Source organism: Giraffa tippelskirchi, chromosome 4 (genome assembly GCF_054371585.1).
Source record: "Giraffa tippelskirchi isolate mGirTip1 chromosome 4, T2T-mGirTip1v1.2.pri, whole genome shotgun sequence".
Lineage (NCBI taxonomy): Eukaryota > Metazoa > Chordata > Mammalia > Artiodactyla > Giraffidae > Giraffa > Giraffa tippelskirchi.
In genome coordinates, this window is record NC_137278.1 from 65,058,009 (window position 1) to 65,085,606 (window position 27,598).

General features: G+C 39.2%; 1 protein-coding gene across 27 annotated transcripts in view; it reads left to right on the forward strand.

Annotated features, from left to right (window-relative positions):
- RTN4 (reticulon 4) overlaps positions 1-27,598 on the forward strand; it is a 197,705-nt gene that overhangs the window by 131,168 nt on the left and 38,939 nt on the right. For 3 of the 27 annotated variants that reach the window (XM_081589486.1, XM_081589488.1, XM_081589487.1), the window contains exons 1-3: positions 171-890; positions 19,787-19,843; positions 20,544-22,955. In XM_081589486.1, the coding sequence (XP_081445612.1) occupies positions 323-890; positions 19,787-19,843; positions 20,544-22,955 (3,037 nt within the window). In that variant the 5' untranslated portion in view covers positions 171-322. The other 24 variants (XM_081589499.1, XM_081589496.1, XM_081589509.1 and 21 more) reach the window with 22 other exon arrangements.

The window sequence follows — 27,598 nt, forward strand, 5'->3', positions numbered from 1 at the left end:
CGCTCCCTCCCGCGTTAGTGCCTGCCTCTCCCTGGCTGGGAGGGTGAGTCACGCCAAAGTGGGCGGAGCGTCGGCTGTCCTCTCTCCGTCTCTCATCTGGGCGGCGGCGGCGGCAACTGGGGACGGGGCGGGTGGCGCATCACGGGGGCGGAGGCTGGAGGAGCAGTCTCATTGTTCCGGGAGCTGTCGCCACTGCAGGTCCCTCGGCTTGTAGGGCCCTGCCCCTCTCAGTCCTCCCCACCCCCCACAACCGCCTGCGGCTCTGAGAAGAAGCTTCTCCCGCGGAGGCAGCAGCTGCAGCATCACCTCCGACCTGCCAGCCATGGAAGACATGGACCAGTCGCCTCTGGTCTCCTCGTCCTCGGACAGCCCGCCTCGGCCTCAGCCCGCGTTCAAGTACCAGTTCGTGAAGGAGCCCGAGGACGAAGAGGAAGAGGAGGAGGAAGAGGAAGACGAGGACGAGGACGAGGACTTGGAGGAGCTGGAGGTGCTAGAGAGGAAGCCCGCCGCCGCGCTGTCGGCGGCCCCGGTGGCCACCCCTGCCGCCACCCCGGCTAGCGCGCCCCTGCTGGACTTCGGCAATGATTTCGTGCCCCCAGCGCCCCGGGGGCCCCTGCCGGCCGCGCCCCTCGCCGCTCCGGAGCGGCAGCCGTCTTGGGACCCGAGCCCCGTGTCGTCGGCGGTGCCCGCGCCCTCCCCACCCTCCATTACAGCAGACTCGCACTCCAAGCTCTCTGAGGACGAGGAGCCTCCGGCCCGGCCTCCCCCTCCTCCACCGGCCGACGTGAGCCCTCAGGCCGAGCCCGCGTGGACACCGGCCGCCCCAGCCCCCGCCGCGCCCCCCTCCACGCCGGCCGCGCCCAAACGCAGGGGCTCCTCGGGCTCAGTGGGTGAGTGCCGCGCCCTCCGCCTCGCGCCGCCCCTCGCGCCCCTCCCTCTTTTGTGCGCAGCGCTTAAAGCCTGGACCCTGCCCTTCTCTCCGCCTGGAGGGGGCTTTGTCTGCAGATCTTTGGGCGAAGGCGCCCCCGCTGGTGGGAGTCGCGGGGAGCAGGGTGGGGCGGCAGAGGAAGCCCGGGCTTACTCTTTATTGTCCGTCTGGGTATCAGGGAGCACGTGCGCCCCGACCACTCCCGGGTTATTCTGTCTACTTTCCATTCCACCGGGTCGGGGAAGTTAGGAACCCACCCCTTGCAGGAGCTGGGTCTGTAATGAGGGAACTAGGGGTGTGGATTCATCGGGCTGCCTTGGTTCCGGGGTGAGGATGGAAGGCTTTGGCGCCCTAATCTTTTGTCTGCCCGACTATGTTGCTCCTGGGGAAAAGACGCAGTTTCTTGCTGGTCTTTGCCTGCCTTCAGCCCTGGCCCCTCTCCTCACCCCTTCTTTGGCTTGGTGGCCCCATGCTCTTCATCTCCCCCGCCCCGGCCCCGCGCTCGCGGGGAGCCGGTCCAGTGGAAAACGTCCACATTGACCTGACTGCAGTGGAGGGAGAGCGCCTCCAGTGGTGTGACGCGTGGAGAATTGGGGAGCGGAGTTTTGGCGAGGTCCTGCCACCGCCCAGTTTACCCGGGTTGTGATGTGGCTATTTACCACCAGTTTAACGGAGCCAGGGAAATGGGACCTGGGCACCATGTTCCAAGGGGGCGCAGTTCTGCCGGGAGCTCTGCCGCAGAAGGAGGGGAATAGCTGTTAGGATGCACAGGTTTAGCCTCTTAATGCATCGTGATTGAATCGTAGAGATAAAAGGAAAAGGCAAAATGGTTGACATTCCCAAAGAAGGGGAAACCTGCGGATTCCCTGGCGGGAAGAGGACAGAACCTGTGGCAGATTTACCATGGGACTTCATGAAATATTTCGAGACAGACGTTTTCATCTGTTGGTTAGAAATACTGTTTCGTAGAAGTAATATATTTTAGGGCTGCAGAGACAGATTTGCACTGTCCGTAAATAGTTTTCAAATCGTTTCATTTAACAGCACCTGATTGTTTGTTATTACTATTATTAGGAAAAATTGTTCTATTATTCATTTCATTTTGGGAAATTGTTTATTCTGGAAGAGAAGAAAAGTTTGTTAAGAGGTTGAGAATTCATCCTATTAGACACGTTAATTAACGTATTAACAAGTAGCTTGTTAGTTTGGGGACAGAAAGCTTCCCACTAGTGGTAGGACCTTTATGTGTAAAAAGGCAAGGATCAAGAATCAGGTAGTGTAACAGCCTGGTGAGAAATTGTCATAGCCTTGTAGGATTTTAGAAACGATTGTTTTTCTAGAAAAAGATACTCAGTGGGAGATCATGGAAGAATTTTTTTTTCTTCAGTTAACTCTTGCTCCACAAGGAAGAAAATAAGTCAATAGTGATATTGCCATACCCCCAGAGCATTACTCAAAACATAAATCACTACACTACAGATAATTAGAATGTGAGGAGTAACTCAAATTTTCCTTTTAATGAGTAAAAACACATTTTCGAGAAACGAAAGTGCGGTGGAAAAATATCAAGTAATAAGTCATTTACAAATGATAAATTAAATGGTTAAAAAAAGCAAACTAATTTTTCATGTTGTATTCCTATGTGGAAACAAAAGAGTTCTGTTCTTTGAACCTTTGAGTGTCAGGAGGTGACAGCATTCTTCCCATATTTTGACTTTTGGAATACTAACTTTGGAAGACAAAGGAGAAAGAATATTGCATCACTCAGTGATTCTCTCTTTACATGGCTTCCTAATTCTATGTTGATGTTGCCTATCTAGAAACTTTAGTTCCTTTAGGACATAAAGGAACATTGTGATTATGGTCACAGATAGTTAAACCATGTCACTGAGTCTGGCTTTCTTAACAGTTCTTTCCTGCAGCTGGTTATTGATTACCTACAAAGAGGCACTATTCTAGGCTAGGAGGATAGGGCAGTCAGCAAGACACATGTGTTCTCCATGAGGGGAGTACAGATAATAAATACCTGATTAAGGAACTAAGACTAGTGTTAAGTGTTAGAGCAGCATAGGAAGGATGATGTTGTGGAAGATGATTGAGATGTGTGGGAACCTTTTTAGATAGGGTGGCACTGAGAAAGTCCTTTCTGAGGAGGTGAGATTTAAGATGCAGATATAAAAAAAATTTCCAAGAAGCTCCTGGGAGGCAAAAGCCCTAAGGCAGTAGTGCATGTTTGAGCAGCTAGTGAGAAGACTAGTGAGAATGCTAAGGAGAGAGTGGTGGGTGTTAAGGTGAGGGTGGGGTGATAGACTACACTTAGGTCATTTGAGGTCTCTAGTAGGCCATGGTAAAAAATTTCGCTTTTTGAAAGATTGTTTATTTTAGAAATGTGCTCCTTAATTATATTGGGGTTTTAGAGCAGAAATACAGTTTTGAAGATTGAGAGAAGCTAAAAGGATGGATGTGAGTAAAGACGAATAGGTGAGAAATGTGCAGAGCTAGTTAGAAACATAGATCAGTCTGACTGGAGGAGGGTTTATGTTACTGCATATGGTAGATCCCTGACACTTGTGTATTTCATATTGTTGTTTAACCTCTTCTTGAGTAAATGCTGATTTCCCTTTTTTGAGAAATTGTAATTTTGCTGTTTGCCGTTGTATCAGTACTTGGAGCCTCCCCATCGCAGTGCAGTAACTGAAGTGTGACTGAAGTCTCTCCCCTGCTGACTGTTATTCATGGAGAAGCATTGGCTTCAGGTTAAAATGATGGTTGTTTAACCTAGGCTTTGAGAATATGCAAGGGAAACTGGATAGAAATTAGAGTTGAGAAATGCAAACCATTCATTAAGGATGGCGTTGAGCCGGTCTCTGGACATGTTCTTTAAGCCAGTAAAATGGGTGGTAGGTCTGGATTCTGAAGGGTGTCGAATGCCAAATTAAGGATTTAGGGTTTTATCATCCTGCTTTTATTCATGTTCTGCCATCCACAGTTGCCCTTGCACTTGGCAATTTAAATTATGAGGCAAATGTTTTCGTTGTTGTTTCAAAAATATGTTAATCCATTTCCTGAATTACTGCTTTCAGCATTGGGAGGCCATCAAAAATTATTGAACTGAAGCATGGAATAATGAAAGCAGTGTTAGAAAAGTGAATCGGTGGCAATTTTCAAGATAGGTTGGAAAGAAAAATGGGAACTATTTAGAAAACTTTCACAGTAGTTCACAGAGGTGAGTAGAGCCTGAACTAGTTCATTCAGTGGAAATGGAATATAGGGAAGAATATAAGAAACTCTAGGAAGGATGAGTTTTTTGGCTCTGAATTCGTTTTTATAGTTAGGTTAAGAAGAGGTTTTATGAAAGAGAACTGATAGGACTTGGAGGCCATGGATACAAAGAATAGAATGTTGGTGGTTTTTAAATCAATTTCAGAGACTATCCAAAGTTGTTGAAATGGAAATTTGTATAGGATTGGATGTTGTTCATAAGTATAGTATAATATTGCTCATTATATATGGCTTAAGGATAAAAAATTATTAGTCATTTTTACAGTCATTTATATCAGCATAGAAGCACATGATAGAAGTGTTAAAAGATTCTGAGTGATATATAGTTTATATAATTTAAGTATTAGTCTTTAACATAAAGTTCAAGTAAACAGTGATGTGACATTCCCAGGAAGTAGTTGTCACCAAAGAAAGAGACGTTACGCCAAAATCCATTTCCCATCCTCCCTTCTTCATTTTTATCTAGAAAGTGTTAACAAGGAATGGAACTGATGGTTATAGAGGTTCTGAATAATTCTCTCGTTAACCATTTCTAATTTTCTGACCAGGAATAAAAGTTGGGAACAGGTGGTGTGCTTCTTATGTTGTTTAGTTGCTAAGGCATGTCTGACTTATGGATAAAGTGAGTTACTTTTCAGATTGGTTCCTAGGAAGCTCAGTATCAAATTTATAGTTCTTTTTAGTAACTAACAAGCTTCCTCAAATCCTTTTTAAAATGAACTGATGAAGTTATATTGAACCTTTAATAAATATCTAATTATGTGAAATAACATTTAGAAACATGCTATCTTAACACTCTATTTCTATAAACTTGGAAGATTACTATGTTATCTGTGTGTGCTTGCTTCCCAGGTGGTGCTAGTGGTAAAGGACCGCCTGCTATTGCAGGAGACGTAACAGACTCAGATTTGATCCCTGGGTTGGAAAGATCCCCTGGAGGAGGGCATGACAACCCACTCCAGTATTCTTGCCTGGAGAATCCTATGGACAGAGGAGCCTGGCAGGCTACAGTAGGATGGCAGAGTCTGACATGACTGAAGTGACTTAGCACGCACACACCTATTGTCTAATAATTGCCTCTGTATTATGTGTAGTTATTTCATAATATACTTAAAAACAGATTATTTGAAACACTGCTGTTGCAAAGCCCCGATTTAAATGGCACATTTTAAAGGTCCTTTGCTAGCCCAGGATAAAAGTACCAACCAAATGGATGATATTTCTTGATTTTTCCCTGGGACCTTGAAGAAGAAGCAAATGTTGGTAGATACACTGTTCTTATAGTGTGTTCTTTGAGTCTTTTTATTCCTGTTTCTAAATGTAGACCCTAGAAGGTCCCTTTGGGGGTGAAAGCCCCAGGGATGAGAACTGAGAGCAGAACCATAATTCATCACCAGTGTTTAAGTGGATGAGTGTGACCTTTGTGGCTAGCTAGTGTAGGACATAGGCATGCACTGTGGGAGGACCCAGCTGTACTGATGCTAGAGTTTTCTCAGACTGAAGGCCTCATCATTCTTTCAGCTCTAAAGGAGGAATTGATAATTTCACATTTAAACTGATGGTTTTTTGTTTCTTGGAATGGTGATTTTTAATTTTTAAATCATTTACTCATGCATTCCCATAACATTCTATTCTTACCTCACCATACTATATATATGGGAATGGTATGTTCACTCATTTCTGTTCCCCAGACTATTTGCCTCTTGAGGAAAGGGACTGTATTACTTTTTTACCTTGAGGGAAAGGACTACAGGCATTATCTCTCCATTGCTGAGCACAATCCCTTAGATATGGCATAGGCAGTCACGTATTTGTTGAACTAATATTATAGATGAATCCCGATCTGTATTTTGTATGGCTCTAGAAGTACTGAAATATTTTCTCTCAAATAATAGTCCCAGTCCTGGTACTTTGCTGGTTGTCCAGTGGTTAAGACTGTGCTTCCACTGCAGGGGGCACATGTTCAGTCCCTGGTCGGGGAAGTTCCGCATTGTGGTGTCGCCAGAAAGAAAACAAAAATCCCAAGTCTTACGAATTAAAGCATTAATTTATTTAAAAATGCAAGGTATATGGATGTACTCTATTTTATTTAACCAGTCTCTTATTGATAGGTTATTTTTCAGCTTTTTCTGTTATAAGTAGCATTGTTGTGAACACCTTTATATATGCTTCTTTACAAATACATGCTGTTTTGTGTTGTAGAGTAAATTCACATAAGTGGAATTACTGAGTCAAAGGGTATAAGCATTGAAAATGTTGGTAGATAATGCCAAACAGTAGTACAGTAGGTGTTACTCCTACTCCTGTAGTAGGAGCTATAGCTACTAAATATTGGATTATCTTTTCAGCAGTCTCTGAATCCTTTAATGACTTGTTCTTATTACGATAGATGAAGAAGGCTTATAAAGTTTTGTTCAAACAAATTTGGCAGTAGGCTGGTCATATTGGTGGTCTCTTGGAAGTTCAATATTAAGAAAAGTTAGCATACTCCTTTTTAAAACCAGGTTTAGGGCTGAGTGTGGAGATTTAAACATGAGTAGAGACTGTGGTCATGAGAGATACATGTAGCAGATAAGGAAAGAATACAAGCTCCTTCCTGTGAAGTATTTTCTGCTGTCTTAAAACCAGAGGACTCCTGTGGTTTTACTGTAGGAACAATCATATATTTACAAACCTGTCAGCTGCTTTTGTGAAAAGAGAAGGAAAAACTCATTTTTTTCTCCCAAACTTTATAGATTGACTTATAATCTTCCCTAATTGAAAGGCACCATTATTAAATTTATTTATCTTAGTATACTGACAGCCCTAGGTGAAGCTGACCTAAAGCATTAACGATTTTTAAAAAATCTACTGGAGTCTTTGGTCTCAGAGGGAATTCACTTGTTTAAAATTCTGTTCATCTTTGTTCTAAGGGAGTTTATTAAATACACTTAAACCTATCATGTAAGTCCCTTTCACAGTCTTTAGAACTTCTCAGTCTCAAAATAACATCATTATTAAATTGAGAGTTTTATTCTTCTACCAAGTTCTGAATTCAGTTAGCCGATATTTTGCTAACAATTTTGCATGCCTTGTGTAAGGAATATTATTCTGTATTTTTTAAAAAATAACTTTGTTTCTTTGTTTCTCATTGTGTGTGTATGTGTGATTTTTTTTTTTTTTTTGGACTGATTAGTTGATTTGGCTGCGCTGGGTCTTTGTTGCAACATGCAGGATCTTTAGTTGCAGCCTATGGAATCGGGTTCCCTGACCAGGGATTGAACCCATGCCCCTGGGAGTTCATTGGGAGCTTGTAATCTTAGCTACTGGACCACCAGGGAAGTCCTTATTTTTTGATATTTTTTATTTTCTTGTAATAATTCTGTCTGGTTTTGGTATTAGTGCATAAATCTATGAAACATTTTGGGAACTGCTTCCTCTTCCTTAATATGCTGAAAAAGTTTGTGTAAGCATCCTTCAATGTTTATAGAATTTATTAGTGATGGAGCTTTCTAGGTGGATAAGTGGGTGAAGAATCCACTTGCAATGCAAGAGATCCCTGGGTTGGGAAGATCCCCAGAAGGAGGAAATGGCAACCCACTCTAGTATTCTTGTCTGGAGAATCCCACAGACAGAGAAAGAGAAACCTGACAGGCTACAGTCCATGGGTGGCAAAGAATCACAACTGAAGCGACTGAGAACACACACAATGAAGCTATCTGGCCTTGGAGTTCTCTGTGTAGAGAAGGTTTTAAATTACAGGTATACTATTTTAATGTGATATAGGGCTATTCAGATTTTCTGTTTCAGCTTGTGTTAGTTTTGGAAATGTATGCTTTGCAAGGAACTTGACTATTTCATCTTTATGAGGGAACATCAAGGAATTGGTCCACTCAACCTTAGTTGTCTAATTTATTGGCATAAACTTGTTTGTGTAACCTCTTAAGTTTTTAGAAGTTATAGAGCTAGTAGTCCCTCTTTTATTTCCAATACACATTTTCCTCTCTTTTTCTTAATCATTTTAGGGATTATCAATTCTATTAATCTTTTCAACAAACCAGCTTTTGGTTTCATTGACTTTTCTCTTTAGTTTGCATGTTCCCTGTGTCATTGGTTTCTGCTGTTATTTTATTTATTTTCTATTGCTTATTTGGATTTACTTGCTCTTTTCCTAGTTTCCTTTGGTGGAAGCTTTAAACTTTAACCTTTTTTTCTAAGAGCATTTAGAGCTATAAACTTCTCTCTAAGCATTACTTTAGCTGTATTCTGCAGATTTCCATTATCATTTGATTTAAATTATTCTTTAATTTTTCCTGTGATACATTCTTTGATCCATCAGCTATTTAGAATTGTGTGTTTGATTTCCAGACATTTGAGGAGTTTCCCAGAATTTTTATGTTTTATTGATTCCAGCTTAGTTCATGTGGTCAGAGAACATGTACTACATGATTTCAGTCCTTTTAAATGTATTGAGATTTACTTTGTAGACCAGGAAATGGTTTATCTTGGTGTATTTTCCATGTGTACTTGAGCAGAATGTGTATTCTGTTATTGGTTGTAGTGCTCTGTAATGCGGAGAAGGCAATGGCACCCCACTCCAGTACTCTTGCCTGGAAAATCCCACGGACGGAGGAGCCTGGTAGGCTGCAGTCCATGGGGTCGCTCGGGGTCGCTCAGAGTCGGACACGACTGAGCGACTTCACTTTCACTTTTCCCTTTCATGCACTGGAGAAGGAAATGGCAACCCACTCCAGTATTCTTGCCTGGAGAATCCCAGGGATGGTGGAGCCTGGTGGGCTGCCATCTGTGGGGTCGCACAGAGTCGGACATGACTGAAGCGACTTAGCAGCAGCAGCTCTGTAATGAAGTCAGTTTACTGGAGTGTTGTCTGAACCATCTATATCCTTGTTTATGGAATGTGTGTATGTGCCTGTGTGTCTAGTCTGTCAGTTAACTGAGAGTTGAATGTTAAAAACTTTAAATAACATTTGTAGATTTGTCCTTGTCTCCCCTTAGTTTTTGCTTCATGATCTTCCATTACACCTTCCCCGTGTAACCTTTAGCGTTGTTATATATCTATTTAGCATATGTCTTATTGCTCCTTTATCATTATCAAATGCCCCTCTTTACCTCTGGTAATCTCAAGATAATACTTTTTTTATTTGAATCTGTCTCGCTCGACATTAATATCGCCATTCTAGATTTTGTAGAATAAGTACTTGGATTGTATATCCTTTCACATCCTTTTACTTTTAACCTTCCTGTGTTTTTATATTTAAAGTGTGTGTCCTGTAAGTGGCATGTAGTAGGGTTTTCATCTAGTCTGAAAACCTCTGCCTTTTAATTGGAACAGTTTACTACATTCAGTGTAATTATTAGTATGGCTCATTTAAGTCTCTTTTCTCTTAGTTCCATCTGCTTTTTTTTTTTTGTACTGCTGTATCTTCCTTCCATCCTTTGTGCTTTTATTGTCATTTAAATTTTAAATTTTAAAATTGTCATTTTAATTTTAATTTTAAATAACTATATTGTAGTTATTTAAGCTTCAAAAATCAGTTATTCTTGAAAGAAATTAAGATAATTAGAATATATTTCCTCATGTATTTACCATTTCTTTAAGGAAATCAGAAAGTGAGACTATTTTGTATCTACTCATACATTTACCATTTCTGCCGTTCTTCATTCCTTTATGAAGATTCGGGTTTCTATATGCTGTCTTTTTTCCTTCTTTCTGAAGACCTTCACCTAACATTCCTTGTTGTTCCGGTTCCTTGGTGATGAAATCTTTCAGTTTTTGTTTTCATCTTTTATCTCTAATATCTTAATTCATCTTTATTTTTGAAGGATTTTTTGAAGAATATAGTTAATTTTATTGTTTGTAATAATTATGGTCTATAAAATCACAGAAGGTACTGAATTAGCAGATACTGAATCATTGACGCTTGGGGAAATACAGGGTTAGGTTCCTGTGAACCTTTAATCATAGCATTTTTGTTAATGATAAGTATATTTTTAGGTGTGTTTCTATTTAAACAAACACATTATTTAATATATATTGTAGACTCATTAACATTGAACTCATGGCCAAGAGTACTGTAACTCATGTCTGAATGAACCTTAGCTAAAACATGTGTTTCATCTGTGAGGTACATCATAACCTTCTTGCTCTTAAGAACACTAGATAGCACTTCAGCACTATGCTTAGGGCCCACATCAGACTCACCAACAAAAAACATAGAAATGTAAACAGTGGGGCACTGAATAGACTGCTAAAAGAATACTTGTTTACTGTATGGGAGCTGAAACAAGATGGCATAGGGTTGCTTTGTTTGACCTCACCTGGTAGTGTATTCAGTGTGTTGGGGGACTGGAATGTTTGGTTCCTTTGCACTTGCCCATTTCCCTAAGTACTGACTTTCGGTTTATCAATTTAGTGAGTAGACTGGCAAATTAAGGAATTAGTGGTTCAGAATTGGGAAAGGAGTATGTTAAGGCTGTGTATTCTCACCTGCTTATTTAGCTTATGTGCAGAGTACATCATATGAAATGCCAGGCTGGATGAATCACAACGTGGAATCAAGATTACAGGGAGAGATATCAATAACCTCAGATAGGCAGATGATAACCCCTCTATGGCAGAAAGTGAAGAGAAACTAAAGAGCCACTTGATGAGGGTGGAAGAGGAGTGTGAAAAAGCTGGCTTAAAAACTCAGTATTCAGAAAGCTAAGATCATGGCATCTGGTCCCATCACTTCATGGCAAATAGAAGGGGGAAAAGTGGAAACAGTGACAAATTTTATTTTCTTGGGCTCCAAAATCACTGTGGATGGTGACTGCAGCCATGAAATTAAAAGACGCTTGCTCCTTGGAAGGAAAGCTATGACAAACCTAGACAGCATATTAAAAAGCAGAGAGACATCACTTTGAGAGACATCACTTTGCCAACAAGGATCCATATAGTCCAAGCTGTGGTTTTTCCAGTAGTCATGTGTGGATCTGAGAGTTGGACCATAAAGAAGACTGAGCGCCCATGATTTGGTGCTTTCAAATTGTGGTGCTGGAGAAGACTCTTGCGAGTCCTTTGGACTGCAGGGAGATCAAACCAGTCCATGCTAAAGGTAATCAGTCCTCAATACTCATTGGAAGGACTGATGCTGAAGCTCCAATACTTTGGCACCTGATGTGAAAGACTCATTGGAAAAGTCCCTGATGCTGGGAAAAGATGGAGCGCAGGAGGAGAAGGGAGTGACAGAGGAAGAGATGGTTTGGATAGCATCACTAAATCAATGGAAGTGAGTTTAAGCAAACTCTGGGAGATAGTGAAGGACAGGGAAGCCTGGTGTGCTGCAGTGCATGGGGTCACAGAGTCTGACATGACTTAGTGATTGAATAACAACAACAAAGGGTTGACTGCACTCAATTCACTAGGTTTTCTTTTTTTTTTCTCTTTATCATTTTAAAGAATGTTCTATTATCTTTTGGGTTACATTGTTTCCAATTGAGAAGTCAGGCCATTCTTAATATTGTTTGCCTGCCCTTTCCCTTTGTTTTTAAGATTTTTCTGTTTTTGGTTTTCAGTAATTTGACCTCTACAATTATCTCTATGTGGTTTTGTGTTTATCGTGCTTGAAGTTCATTGAGCTTCAATGGCTGGTATTTTCTAGCACGATTGTCAAATTTTAAGCCATTATAATTGTAATTTTCCCCCCTATATTATTGTCTTTTGGGGGGACTCCATTTTACATATACTTTAACTGCTTGATTTTCTCACCAGTTGTTGAGACTGTGTTCATTTATCCCCCCCCAGATTTTTGGTCTTCATACTGTGCTTCAGTTTGAATAATTTCTGTTACTCTTTGTTTAAATTTATTGTTCTTATATTCTCCATTGTCCAATCTGCTTTTAAGCTCATCTGGTGAAGTTTTCTTTAGATTAATGTAATTTTCAGTTATAGCATTTCCATTTGGCTCTTTTTCTAGTCTGTGTTTTTCTATCAAGATTCTCTGTTCACTCATTATGTTTGTCTTTTACTGTACATATTTAGGAGTTTTTGAAAGCTATTTTAATTTCCAGTTAATATCATTAATCCAACATTTACACTATTTCTTTTTGTTTACATTGACTGTTTTTTCTTATTCTCATATTTTCCTCTTTTCTTGTCCAGTAATTTTTTTATTTTATACTGCTTGTCATGGATTGGAGAAGGCAATGGCACCCCACTCCATACTCTTGCCTGGAAAATCCCATGGACAGAGGAGCCTGGTAGGCTACAGTCCGTGGGGTCACTAAGAGTCGGACACGACTGAGCGACTTTACTTTCACTTTTCCCTTTCACGCGCTGGAGAAGGAAATGGCAACCCACTCCAGTATTCTTGCCTGGAGAATCCCAGGGACGGCGGAGCCTGGTGGGCTGCTGTCTATGGGGTCGCACAGAGTCGGACACGACTGAAGAGACTTAGCAGCAGCAGCTTGTCATGGATATGGTGATAGTCTCATTTTGGCAGATGGTTTGCTGACAGTCACTTTGATCTTTTCAAGTCTTGATGTTAAAATTTGTGTGGGTCTAGAGCATGACTTACTTTTTCTTTAAGGGCAAAGTAGTAAATATTTAAGGCTTGCAGGTCATACAGGTTCTATCTAACTACTCGTCCTTGCCCTTATCGTGCTGCTGCTGCTGCTGCTAAGTCACTTCAGTCGTGTCCGACTCTGTGCGACCCCGCAGACGGCAGCCCACCAGGCTCCTCTGTCCCTGGGATTCTCCAGGCAAGAATACTGGAGTGGGTTGCCGTTTCCTCCTTCAGTGCATGAAAGTGAAAAGTGAAAGTGAAGTCGCTCAGTCGTGTCCGACTCTTAGCTACCCCATGGACTACAGCCTACCAGGCTCCTCCATCGATGGGCTTTTCCAGGCAAGAGTACTGGAGTGGGGGGCCATTGCCTTCTCCCCTTATAGTGCAGAAGTAGCCATAGGCAAAACGACACACGAATGGACTTCTTCCAATACAGCTTTTGCCCATGAGCCATATTTTCTGACTTGACCTAGAGTATCCCTTACTTTAGGGTTACATAGTCCCACTCTTAAGGTGCATCTTTTCTGGAATCTTATTTTTATGCTTGGGATGTTCATGATCTCTCTCCACTCTGTCTGGCTAACACTTTTAGGTCAGGTCTTACAGCACAGTCTGACCTCTAGAATATCCACTCAGTTCACAACTTGATCATAGGTTAGTCTGCTGGGTCTTGATAAGTCATGTGATGTCTATATGCAGCATTGTATTCAGCCAAAGGTTTAAAGGGAACATCTGTCTAGATTTCTGGAGCTCCTTTTCTTTGAAGCTTTCCTTTGTATGTCACCCTGCTCCACAAATTCCAGACAACAGCCTCTGCTCAGCAAGAGTGCAGTATCCTTGGGCAGCTCTGCCATGTGCTGTTGATAGAAAGTGTCTTCAGAAAGCCAGGGCACTCGGCTGGTGTGCTTCCCTCTTGGGAATTATACTCCTCTGCTGCCTGTGGTCCAGTGTCTCAGGACAGTTGCTTCATATATTTTGCCCAGTTTTATAGCTGTTTAATGTTGGAAGGGTTAGTATGATAAAAATTACTCTCATAGCTAAAAGCAGAGGTTCTTCTCCATGGTTTTAAAATGCAGCTTATTTTCCTTGTTTTATAAATGAGGTATGATTTTTCTGACCAGTTGATTTTGAAATAAATGTGTCAGGGGAAACACTCAGCATAAGAATGTGTGGATGTTGGTGAGATTGTGATGCGTGCTAAGTTGCTTCAGTTGTGTCTGACTCTTTGCGATCCCATGGACTCCCACCAGGCTCCTCTGTCCTTGGGATTCTCCAGGCAAGAATCCTGGAGTGGGTTGCCATGCCCTTCTCCAGAGATTGTGATAGTGTATATGTTTTTCCAGTTTACCAGTAACAAATTCAAAATTGATAATGCCATTTTTACTTTTTTTGGGAAGTGATTTACTTAAATCTCTCTAGTGAATTTTAATTTTGAAACTGATTATTGTGTGGTAGAAGTAATTAGCATTCAAAGTTTGTAGTCCTGAGGCAGTTAGTCTAAACTTATATTCTAGTTTTAGGCTTTGGTAAGGAAAAGAATCTAGCACTAGGGCCTATGTGAGGAATAGATCATTTGGAAATCTTTCATACTGTCATTATAAGTAATGCAGTGATTCTGTTCCTTTTACTGAGGGTAATAAGGAAATAAGTGTATATCTGATTATAGTTTAAATTTCAGATTTCTAGCTTTGTCATTAACTATGCTTTGAATAAGTTACTCTGAGTAAGTTACTCTGAACTTTGGTAAGTAAAAATGCAGAGGATTGACAAAAATAAGGTAAGGTTGAGTATATTTTAGAAAGTTAGTGGAGCTGAATATGGTGAATTTGAGCATAGGATGTGCAATATTCAGATGTGCAGGAGAGGAAAGCATGGGTTTGAATTAGAAGTTTGTTTGATTGGTGTAGATAATATGTTGAGATAAGTTTGGACAGTTAAATTGGGGTTCCCTGGTGGCTCACATGGTAAAGAATCTGCCTACAATGCAGGAGACCCAGGTTCAGGAAGATCCTTTGGAGAAGGGAATGGCTCCTCACTCCAGTATTCTTACCTGGAGAATTCCATTGACAGAGGAGCCTCACGGGGCTACAGTCTGTGGGGTCTCAAAGAGTTGAATATGACTGAGTGACTAACACTTTCACTTTTTCAGCACAGGCCTTAATATGTCTAAGAGTTTTTGGTATAATTCAGTGTATAACCAGGAGCTCGTAAATGTTTTTTGAGCAAGAAAATAAACCGAATTGTCCTTTTTGATGGCTGTAGGGGAGAGACTTAATGAGTTCTAGATTCCTTTGGCCTATTTAGTGAAAACTTGTTTTTGTTTTTTCAATATGCCATTATGTTTTTACTTAGTTCGGATATAATTAAGTCCCTAATATTTATTATTTCTCTGGCTGTCTGTTCAAATAGTACAAATGAGATTGATGACTAAGGTTTTGGGTTTTTTTGTTTGTTTTTTGTTTCTCATTTTTTAAAAATTGGTCATTCTTTTATTTTTGACTCCTTTTTAAATTTATTTTTTAATTGGAGGAAAATTGTTTTACAATGTTATGTTGGTTTCTACCATACAAAAATTCAAATCAGCTACAATTATAGGTATATCTCCTCCCTGTTGAACCTTCCGTCCCCTCATCCCACCTCTCTAGTTCATCACAGAGCACCAAGCTGGGTTCCCTGTGTTACACAGCAACTTCTCACCAGTAGTTTTACACTTGATGATGTATATGTGTTCATGCTACTTTCTCCATCCGTCCCACTCTCTTCTTCCACCTCTCTGTCCGCAAGTCCGTTTTCTGCATCTGTGTCTCCATTTCTTCCCTGCAGCTAGGTTCATGAATACCATTTTTCTAGTTTCCATGTATATGTGTTAATATATGATATCTGTTATTCTCTTTCTGACTTACTTCCCTCTGTACAATAGGCTGTAGCTTCATCCAGCTCACTAAAAGTAACTCAAATTTGTTCTTTTTAATGGCTGAGTAATATTCCATTGTATACATTTACTGCATCTGCTTTATCCATTTATCTGTCGATGGACATCTAAGTTGCTTCCATGTCCTGACTATTGTAGATAGTGCTGCAATGAACATTAGGGTACATGTGTCTTTTAGAATTGTGGTTTTCTCAGAGTAAATGCCCAAGAGTGGGATTGTTGGGTCATATGATAGATTCATTCCTAGTTTTTTAAGGAATCTCCCTACTGTTCTCCATAATGGCTGTATCATTTTACAGTTCCCACCAACAGTGCAGGAGGGTTCTCTTTTCTCCACATTCCCTCCAGCATTTATTGTTTGTAGGTTTTTTTTGATGCTGGGCATTATGAGTGGTGTGAGGTGATACCTAATTATAGTTTTGATATGCATTTCTCCAATAATGAGTGATGTTGAGCATCTTTTCATGTGTTTATTGGCCATCTGTATATCTTCAATGGAGAAATGTCTGTTTAGGTCTTCTGCCCATTTTTTGATTGGGCTTTTTTGTTTGTCTGATATTGAGCTTTTATATTGTGATTTTATATTGAGCTTTTATATTCTGTTTTTTTATTTTGGATTTGTGCTTTTATATTTTGGAGATTAATCCTTTGTCAGTTGCTTCATTTGCACTTATTTTCTCCCGTTTTGAGAGTTGTCTTTTAATCTTGTTTATTGTTTCCTTTGCTGTGCAGAAGCATTTAAGTTTAATTAGGTCCCACTTGTTTGTTTTTATTTCCATTACTGTAAGAGGTGGGTCATAGAGGATTTTGCTGTGATTTATGTCAGGGAATGTATTGCCTGTGTTTTCCTTTTAAGAGCTTTATAGTTTCTGGCCTAACATTTAAGTCTTTAATCCATTTTGAGTGTTTTTTTGTGTGTATGGTGTTAGGAAGTGTTCTAGTTTCATTCTTTCACAGGTCGTTGTACAGTTTTCCCAGCACCACTTACTAAAGAAGCTATCTTTTCTCTATTTTATATTCGTGCCTCTTTTGTCAAAGATAAGGTGCCCATAGGTACGTGGGTTTATCTCTGGGCTTTCTATCTTGTTCCATTGGGCTATATTTCTGTTTTTGTGTCAATACCATACAGTCTTGATGACGGTAGCTTTGTAGTATAGTTTGAAGTTGGGAAGGTTTATTTCTCCAGCTCTGGTTTTCCTTTCTCAAGATTGCTTTGGCTATTTGGAGTCTTTGGTGTTTCCATACAAACTGTGAAATGTTTTTGTGCTTCTGTGAAAAATGCTATTGGTAGTTTGATAGAGATTACATTGAGTGTATAGATTGTTTTATGTAATGTAGATGTTATATTGTGAAGTAGAAGCAAACAGTCAAATATTTTGGATAATTACAAGATATTTGCTGGGAGACAATTTTTCTTGTTTCAGGAGCTCAAACTTACGGGGCTGATCAACTAGGAATACGTAATTTACCACAATTGCATTTGTGCATAAATACATCCCTCAGAAGATAAACACTTGAGCTTGAGAGACCTTTTTCAGGTCCTGGCTCTCTGGTGTCCTAGCAGTGTGACTTAGAGCAAGTTGTTTCTTTTTTCCCCTTCCTTTGCTCACAACTTTTTGAGGTAGTTGCTGTTATTTTTCTTATTTCATATGAGGAAATGAAGCCCAGAAAGGCTCAGTAATAACTTTCTCAGGGTTGTACCTTTATAAGTGATGGATCTGGGATTTGGACCCAGGCAGTTTGATCCCATGATTCACAGTGGGCCTTAGTGAGAGTCTCTGAGCAGCTCTCTTCTTCAGGGCCAAATGTTAGTGGTCTCTTCTGGATTTTTTTCCCTGAGCACTCTTAGAAATGGAATACTTGTTTTGTGGCTAATTTTGGATTGAATCTCATTTTACAAATGGGGATTTAAAAAAAATTTTTTTTAGTGAATATTTCAACTACCAATTTGTAAACTTTCTTACTTGACCGAGTGCCAGAAATATACTTTTTACTGTAAGAGTGATTCTGGATAGCAGTAAGGATATATTTTGAAAAAAAATACTTTAAATTTTTGGCTCAATTTTAGACATATTTTGCTTTCCCTCTAATTTTAACATAACATGTTTCTAGTTCACTTTCCAAATAGACTGTCTCTGAATTAGTTGGTTTTTAACTATATTGTCTAGAAGAAAAAGACAACCATTTTGTTAGGAATTTGCTACCTTTTATTTAGATGGAGCAGCTGTGTAATTATTTGGTTCTTTTCTTTGACCCCCAAATTTCAGTTTTGTACAACATTTTAATTCATTATCTTAGCTGAAAGGAATTTTCAAATTGTTATTTTACAAATGAGAAACTAATTCAACTAAGATTACAGAAGTCATCTTTTAAAAGTGTGTACACTGAAGCAGGAGCATGGATTTTAAATCTAGGCTGTTGTGTAATTTAGAGCAAGCTACTAGATCGTCATCTGTAAAAATTCTCATTTCTCATTGGGTTGATGTGTAGATTAAGTAAGTATGAAAAGTCCTTGGCCTGGCAGTAAGCATGAAATAAATGCTAAGTATTAATAAAAAAATAAAGTGTGTATGCATATGTGTGCGTGTGTGCATGCTAGGTCACTTCAGTCATGTCTGACTCTTTGCGACCTTAGGGACTGCAGCCCACCAGGCTCCTCTGTCCATGGGATTCTCCAGGCAAGAATACTGGAGTGGGTTGCCGTGCCCTCCTCCAGGGGATCCTCCCAACCCAGGGATCAAACTGTGGCTCCTACACTGCAGGCAGATTCTTTACTGTTGAGCCACCAGGGAAGCCCATGCATATGCGTACATTTTATAAAATCTCATAAGGCAAAGTGTCTCACTGGTTTGGGTGAGTGGCCTATCCAGCCTATGGTCCTGTGTTATAGGATACTTTTAAATGCTTGTCATGGATTTCACCTCACCACCAATTTAAGAAACGTTTATTTCTTTTTAAAATTATTTATTTATTTTGGCTGTGCTGGGTCGTTGTTGCTGTGTGAGGTTTTCTTTAGTTTCAGTGAGTGGGGGCTACTCTCTAGTTGCGGTGCACTGGTTTCTCTACTGGCTTCTCTTGGGGAGCACGGGTTCTCGGGCGTGTGGGCTTCAGTAGTTGCAGCATGTGGGTTCAGTAGTTGCAACTCTCAGTCTGTAAAGCACAGGATCAATAGTTGCACAAGGTTAATATACCAATATGTAGTATATTAGTCTATGGGCTGCTGTAACAAAACACCATAGACTAGGTAACATAAACAAGGGAACTTTAATTCTTACAGTTCTGAAGAGTGGGAAGTCTTAAGACCAAAGTGTGGGCAAACTAGGTTTCATTCAGGGCCTCTCTCCTTGGCATTTAGGTTGCTGCCTTCTCACTGTGTGTTCACATGACCTCTTCATGTGACCATGCCCGACCCTCATGACCTCTCATGTGTTCTTCATTACCTCTGAAAGGCCCTGTTTCCAAACATGACTCACTGGACCTTAGGGCTTCAACATAATGAATTTGGGGGGAAACACGGTTTATAACATACGGCATATATTGGTTAAGAAAGGGAGCTCTGGAATCTTACTACTTATGTATTGCCCAGAGTCTTTGTTACTTATGTGCTGAGTGAGTTTCTTAATTTGTCTGTCTCTCAGTTTTTTAATCTGTTAAATGGGATATTAACAACACTGTAACAGTAGAATTATAAGGAGTAAAATGAGTTCTTGCATTATGGAAAGCACTTAGAATAACAAATAGAGAATATGCATGATTTTCTGAAAGTGTTCTTGTAAATTGAACATAGACCATTAAAAAAGAAAAGATTAGTGGATTAAAGCCATGAAGATTCATAAAGTTTCTTTAACAAACATGTTATTGCCTCTTGAGAAATGATAGGTTTTATGGATATCATTTAATCAATATTGTAAATTATAATTTAATCTGGATTAATGGAACTACTAACGGTACTACTTTTTCCTTTCCATCTTGACTTTTTCTCTGTAGATAAAGTTTTGTGTTAACTCATTACAAACTGAACCCCTTGCTTGCTCCTCTTTAGTCTCCTTCCAACTCTGGCTTTATTTCTGCTGAGGTTATATTCTATTTGTTTTTCAGATGAGACACTTTTTGCTCTTCCTGCTGCATCTGAGCCTGTGATACACTCCTCTGCAGGCAAGTTCTTTCTGCTAGCCTTTTATCTTCTGTGTATTCTAACTTTAACTCTTTAGTTTCGTTAACTCTATGCTTAGTAGTTTGAATTTACTAAAAATTAGCATGATTCCAAGAATGTTTGTCTGCTGACCAAGTTGAAATTTGCATTTTATATGCTGTATCCAAGAGAGAAATGGGTAGAAACCTGATTAATAATTAGAAATGTGTAAGGAATTCTTGGACCCTTGATTTATGTTTACTTATTGACTAGTCATTTCCTCCAAATACGGTTTATTTTCTTATAGCTACAGGCTTTCACAGAAAGAATGCCAGTCTATGGCATTTAATTATCCATTGCCCCTTCTTTCCTGTGCTGTCAAGTCAAACTCTCTCCTCAAATTCTCATTTCTTCCTCTAAGACTAGTTAATAGTAGTTTTCTCAGTTAATTTTACTTGAGGTTTTTCTCAAAGACTTTTTGTCTTTGCATGGCATATTGCCTCTGTAGCTGTGCACATGTTTTTTGACCATAGCTTTAATTTTTTCAATAATGATTCAGTCTACTTGATTATTATTTATAAACTAAATGTTATTAGCGTTTTGGTTAACATTAAGTCTTTACTAACACTATTTTTTGCATCTGTCATAAAACTTGCATTAACTCTGAGCATTAGCATCAGAGTACTGGCATTCTCTAACTTTCCTTTCTGTCTATGATCACAGAAAAAATTATGGATTTGAAGGAGCAGCCAGGTAACACTGTTTCTGCTGGTCAAGAGGATTTTCCATCTGTCCTGCTTGAAACTGCTGCTCCTCTTCCTTCTTTATCTCCTCTCTCAGCTGCTTCTTTTAAAGAACGTGAATACCTTGGTGATTTACCAACAGTACTACCCACTAAAGGAACACTTCCAGAAATTTCAAATGAAGCTTCTAAAGCATTCTCAGAGAAGGCAAAAAATCCATTTGTAGAGAGAAATTTAACAGAGTTTTCAGAATTGGAATACTCAGAAATGGAATCATCATTCAGTGGCTCTCAAAAAGCAGAACCAGCCATAACAGTAGCGAATCCTAGGGAAGAAATACTTGTGAGGAGTAAAGATAAAGAAGAGGACTTAGTTAGTTGTAACATCCTTCATACTCAGCAGGAGTTATCTACAGTCCTTACCAAATCAGTTAAAGAAGAAGATAGAGTTCTGTCTCCAGAAAAAACAAAGGACACTTTTAATGAAAAGGGAATTGCAGCAGACGCTCCTATGAGGGAGGAATATGCAGACTTCAAACCATTTGATCGAGTATGGGAAGTAAAAGATACTTACAAGCAAGATAGTGATGTTTTGGCTGCTGGAGGTAAAATAGAGAGCAAATTGGAAGGTAAAGTGGATAAGAAACGTTTTTCAGATAGCCTTGAGCAAACAAATCATGAAAAAGATAGTGAAAGCAGTAATGATGACACTTCATTTCCCAGTACACCAGAAGCTATAAAAGGTGGTTCAGGAGCATACATCACATGTGCTCCCTTTAACCCAACAACAACTGAGAATGTTGCAACAAACATGTTTCCCTTGTTGGAAGATCATACTTCAGAAAATAAGACAGATGAAAAAAAGATAGAAGAAAAAAAGGCACAATTTGTAACAGAGAAGAATGCAAGCGCCAAAACATCAAACCCTTTCCTTGTGGCAGCACAGGATTCTAAGACAGATCATGTTACAACAGATCATGTGTCAAAGGTGACTGAGGAAGTAGTGGCAAACATGCCTGAAGGTCTAACCCCAGATTTGGTTCAGGAAGCATGTGAAAGTGAATTGAATGAAGCTACTGGTACAAAAATTGCCTTTGAAACAAAAATGGACTTGGTTCAAACTTCAGAAGCTGTGCAGGAGTCATTTTGCCCAGTAACACAGCTTTGCCCATCTTTTGAAGAATCTGAAGCTACTCCTTCACCGGTTTTGCCTGACATTGTCATGGAAGCACCATTAAATTCTGTAGTTCCTAGTGCTGGTGCTTCTGCAGTGCAGCTCAGTTCATCACCATTAGAAACTCCTCCTTCAGTTAATTATGAAAGCATAAAGTTTGAGCCTGAAAATCCCCCACCATATGAGGAGTCCATGAATGTATCACTAAAAAAAGAATCAGGAATGGATGAAGAAATCACAGAGCCTGAAAGTATTAGTGTAGCTGTTCAGGAAACAGAAGCTCCTTATATATCTATTGCATGTGATTTAATTAAAGAAACAAAGCTCTCTACTGAACCAACTCCAGATTTCTCTAGTTTTTCGGAAATAGCAGAAGTTGCACAGCCAGTGCCTGAGCATTCTGAGCTAGTTGAAGATTCCTCCCCTGATTCTGAACCAGTTGACTTATTTAGTGATGATTCAATACCCGAAGTTCCACAAAAACAAGATGAAGCTGTAATACTTGTGAAAGAAAATCTCATTGAAACTTCATCTGAGTCAATGACAGGGCATGAAAATAAGGGAAAACTCAGTGCTTCACCACCACCTGAGGGAGGAAAACCGTATTTGGAGTCTTTTCAGCCCAGTTTAGGCATCACAAAAGATACCTTGGCACCTGATGAAGTTTCTGCATTGACCCAAAAGGAGAAAATCTCTTTGCAGATGGAGGAGCTCAATACTGCAGTTTATTCAAGTGATGGCTTAGTCATTGCTCAGGAAGCAAACCTAAGAGAAAGTGAAACATTTTCAGATTCATCTCCAATTGAGATTATAGATGAGTTCCCTACCCTTGTCAGTTCTAAAGCAGATTCTTCTCCTACATTAGCCAGGGAATACACTGACCTAGAAGTATCCCACAAAAGTGAAATTGCTGACGTCCAGGAGGGAGCTGGGTCATTGGCTTGTGTAGGATTGCCCCATGACCTTTCTTTCAAGCGTGTACAACCTAAAGAGGAAGAGGTTCATGTCCCAGATGAGTTCTCCAAAGATAGGGATGGTGTTTCAAAGGTGCCCGTCCTGCCTCCAGATGTTTCTGCTTTGGATGCTCAAACAGAGATAGGCAGCATAGAAAAACCCAAAGTTCTTGTGAAAGAGGCTGAGAAAAAACTTCCTTCTGATACAGAAAAAGAGCGAAGATCACCATCTGCTATATTTTCAGGAGAGCTGAGTAAAACTTCAGGTAATCAATCCATACATTATTTTGTGCTTTCTTGCCACCTTGTGACTTATGGAACATTCCACTACCTTTTGTGTAGTATGTTATGTTTATAGGATCTAAATATATCACATCGGTAAGAATTCTTTTTAGTGGCTCAGTTAAAGGTTTTAGTACTTTTTTTTACCCCCGTTGCACTCATCACTCACTCTTGCTCTTAACTTGCCAAGAATTATTTGTTGGTAATTTTTATATTACACTACAGAACTGGAACAAATTTTTATTAGAATTGACTTCAACGTCTGTTTCTTTCTTCTCTTTTGCTTTAGTGTTTCCTAATAGTGTAAAGAGCAAGAGGTATTAAAAATGAAGTATTTTCAGATATATTTACTTTTGTTTTCCCAGAAATATCTTCTTTTTAAAATCTTAAGGAAAGAACATTTCTGTTACTTATCTCTACTATTTCAATATAATGCAGTAATTCCAGTAATAGATGTAAAGTTAAGCATATTGAGTATTAGACATTTTGTTGAAAAGTGTACATTGAGGTATGCTATTATTAATTCTCCTGTAAAGTACTAATCCTCATTTTTTTCTTTTGACTCCACATTTCCCACATACCTGATTTGTGTAAAGTAATTTGTGCATTTGTTTTTATTTAGCATCCTAATTTAGATGTGTTTTCTATAAAAATATGTAGTGACTACTGCGAAGTTACTGAATATACTTAGGCATTGGAGATAGGTAGTACTGGTGGCAGAGACCAGTTTACAGTTTGTTGCTGTAGTCAAAGGAAGGGGAGATTATGAACATTAAGGCAATGGGATGGGTACAGACACGTAACAGTGTTTGATTGGAATCAGACATGAAAATAAGGGGAGGAGTTAAAGCTTACTCTGGGGAACCTGGGTTCCTTTTCTGTGCAAATACATGGATGGCAGTGTGAGAAACTGAGTTGGAAACATGAGAAAATAAAGTGGGTTTAATGGGAGAAAATATTCAGTTTTTTTTTTTTAAGAGTGCTCAGTGTTTATTAGACATAGTAGTATATATTATCTGTAGATTATTCATGTGCAAGGCAGATGCTTTTTTAGAATGTTCTTTAGTTGGAGTATAATTGTTTTACAGTGTTGTGTTAGTTTCTGCTGTGAATCAGCTATGTGTGTAATATATTCCCTCCCTCTTGAACCACCCCTCTAGGTCATCAGAGCATGGAGCTGAGCTCCTCATGTTATATGGTAGCTTTCCATTAGTTACCTGTTTTACACATGGTAGTGTATATACGGCAGTGCTACTCTCTCAATTCGTCCCACCCTCTCCATTCCATACTGTGTCCGCAAGTCTCTTCTCTGACTGCAACTCTATTCCTGCCCTGCAAATAGGTTCATCAGCACCATTTTTCTAGATTCCATGTATATGTTTTTCTCTTTCTGACATACTTCACTCTGTGTGTCAGACTCTGGGTTCATCCACATCACCAGATGACCAATAAAAATTCAGTTCTGAGAATGTTGTAATTAAGGTACCTATGTGACATCCAAGAATGAGAGATATTATACATAGGAAGCTCTTGAGAGAGACCTTAACTGTATGCATGTATTTACTGTGGACTCAGAGGCAGTAGTTAAAGCCACAGACATCAACTACGGGGAAGGGTTATGGGTGGAAGAATTGATCAACATTAGCAAATTCTGGAGAGGTTTAGTTAAGATAAGGATTGAGAATTTGTCAGAAGGAAGGGAGTTGTAATGGTAATCTCTATTCTCAGAGGGCTAATGATTTTCTGCATCCTTGTTTGTGATCTAGGTTTTTTTTCTGTGTCTTAATACTGAGTATACTTTTAAACATGAAAACATTAATCAGTGTTAAATAATAAATAAAACTTGTTCAGATAATTTATTATCTCTAATTTGTTTTCCTTGTTTTCTTAAAATGACATGTATAGGCAGGATTCAATTTTAATTGGGAGAAAAGAAATTTGTGAAGGAGATGAGCAAAATGTGATGCAGACTTTGATGCTGTGTTGATATTTTTAGATAAAATTAATTAGAAAAATGAATGCTAGTCTTCTTTTCCCTTGATAAAGGTATTTTATCAAAACGTATTTTTTTGCTTTGATTTTTGTTTTTTATATTTAGTGGGATATAGTTGATAAACACTATTGTATTAGTGTCAGGTGTACAGTAAAGTGAATCTGTTCTATATATCATATATCCACTCTTTTTTAGGTTCTTTTCCCATATAGGCCATTATAGCATATTGAATAGAGTTCCCTGTGCTCTACATTAGGTCCTTATTAGTTATCTATTTTATATATAGTAGTATGTAAATGTTAATCTCAATCTTCCAATTTATCCTTCCCCTTTCCTAACCACCCCCCCCACATAACCACAAGTTTATTTTCTACATCTGTGACTATTTCAGTTTTGTAAATAAGTTTATTTGTACACTTTTTTTTTAGATTCAACATAAAAGCAGTATCATATGATATTTGTCTTTCTCTGTCTGACTTCACTCAGTATGACAAAGAGTACAGCGTGGAAAAGGGAGAAAAAGAGTCATTTATAGTGGAGAAGCCTGAAATACTACCTCAGCCAGGTGACCAGGGTTAACATCCACAGTGATAAGCTATGTTGATAGCCTGAACCCAAATTGAGGGACATCCTACAAAATATCTGGCTAGTACTTCTCGAAACTGTCAGAGTCATCAGAAACAATGAAGTCTGAGAAACTAAGGAGACATGATGATTAAATGTAATGTGATAGCCTGGATGGAATACCAGGACAGAAAGAGGACATTATGTGAAAACAAACCCAAATAAAATATGGACTTTAGTTAATAAAAATATATCACTATTGACTCATTATATATGACAAGTGTACCATAGTAATATAATAAGAAACTGAGCACAGGTTATATGTTAACTCTATAATATTCTTGTGATTTTTCTGTTAATCCAAAAAACTATTATAAAATAAAGAAGTTTATTAAATGTTCTTTTTAAAAAGGCCTAGAAATTACCTGGCATATATAGGCATTCAACAAGTGGTAGCTTTTTTATTTTTTAAATGATTTTTGCCATTTTGAAAAATAAAGAAAACATTTTTTTGTTTTAATTTGAATTTTTTTGATTACTAATGAGTCTGGACCATTTTCTAAAGCTTCTCTTTGCTTTTTATATTCATGTCCTTTATCTGGTTCAGTCAAGCTGTATTCATTTTACTTTTTTGGCCATACCACATGACTCGTGGAATCTTAGTTTCCTGACCAGGGGTTAAACACGGCCCACTGTGGTGAAAGCACTGAGTCCTAACCACTGGACAGCCAGGGAATTCCCTCAAAGTATATACTTAATAATGAAATGTAAATACTGGTTTCTCTCAGTTCATAATTATGAATGTTCATTATGTTATCTTTTGCTTCACCGTACTTCATTATTTAGAGATTGAGCATTTCATATATGTTCTTTATTTACTTTTAAAAAGATTTGTGGCTAAAGATTTATGCTCTTGGTACCTTGATGGTTTTCATTTTTTGCTTAAGATATATTATGATTATCATTGGCATTTTCATTTTTCACTTTCCACTTACTTTAAATATAAATATCTAAGTTAAAATATTTTAATAATTGCTTAAATTTATACTACTAAATTTAGAGCCATATAGTGAAACGCTGGGCTGGAAGAAACACAAGCTGGAATCAAGATTGCTGGGAGAAATATCAATAACCTCAGATATGCAGATGACACCACCCTTATGGCAGAAAGTGAAGAAGAACTAAAGAGCCTCTTGATGAAAGTGAAAGAGGAGAGTGAAAAAGTTGGCTTAAAGCTCAACGTCCAGAAAACTAAGATTAGGGCATCTGATTCCATCACTTCATGGGAAATAGATGGGTAAACAGTGGAAACAGTGTCAGACTTTATTTTTTTGGGCTCCAAAATCACTGCTGATGGTGATTGCAGCCATGAAATTAAAAGACACTTACTCCTTGGAAGGAAGATTATGACCAACCTAGACTAGCATATTTAAAAGCAGAGACATTACTTTGCCAACAAAGGTCCATCTAGTCAAGGGTATGGTTTTTCCAGTGGTCACGTATGGGTGTGAGAGTTGGACGGTGAAGAAAGCTGAGCACCGAAGAATTGATGCTTTTGAACTGTGGTGTTGGAGAAGACTCTTTGAGAGTCCCTTGGACTGCAAGGAGATCCAACCAGTCCATCCTAAAGGAGATCAGTCCTGGGTGTTCATTGGAAGGACTGATGTTGAAGCTGAAACTCCAGTGGCTCTGGCCACCTCATGTGAAGAGTTGACTCATTGGAAAAGACCTTAATGCTGGGAAGGATTGGGGGCGGGAGGAGAAGGGGACGACAGAGGATGAGATGGTTGGATGGTATCACCGACTGGATGGACATGAGTTTGGGTGGACTCCGGGAGTTGGTGATGGACAGGGAGGCATGGTGTGCTGCGATTCATGGGGTCGCAGAGAGTCGGACACGACTGAGCGACTGAACTGAACTGAGTGAAACTTCTGAATAGTTAACTGATAGCATTACCAGATGACAATTGAAATGTTTTTCTCAGATGATGAATGGAAGTCTTAGTTTGGCATAGAGTGACAGTTCAGGGATATAAATGTATAATGATTGGAAGATCATTAACAATACTA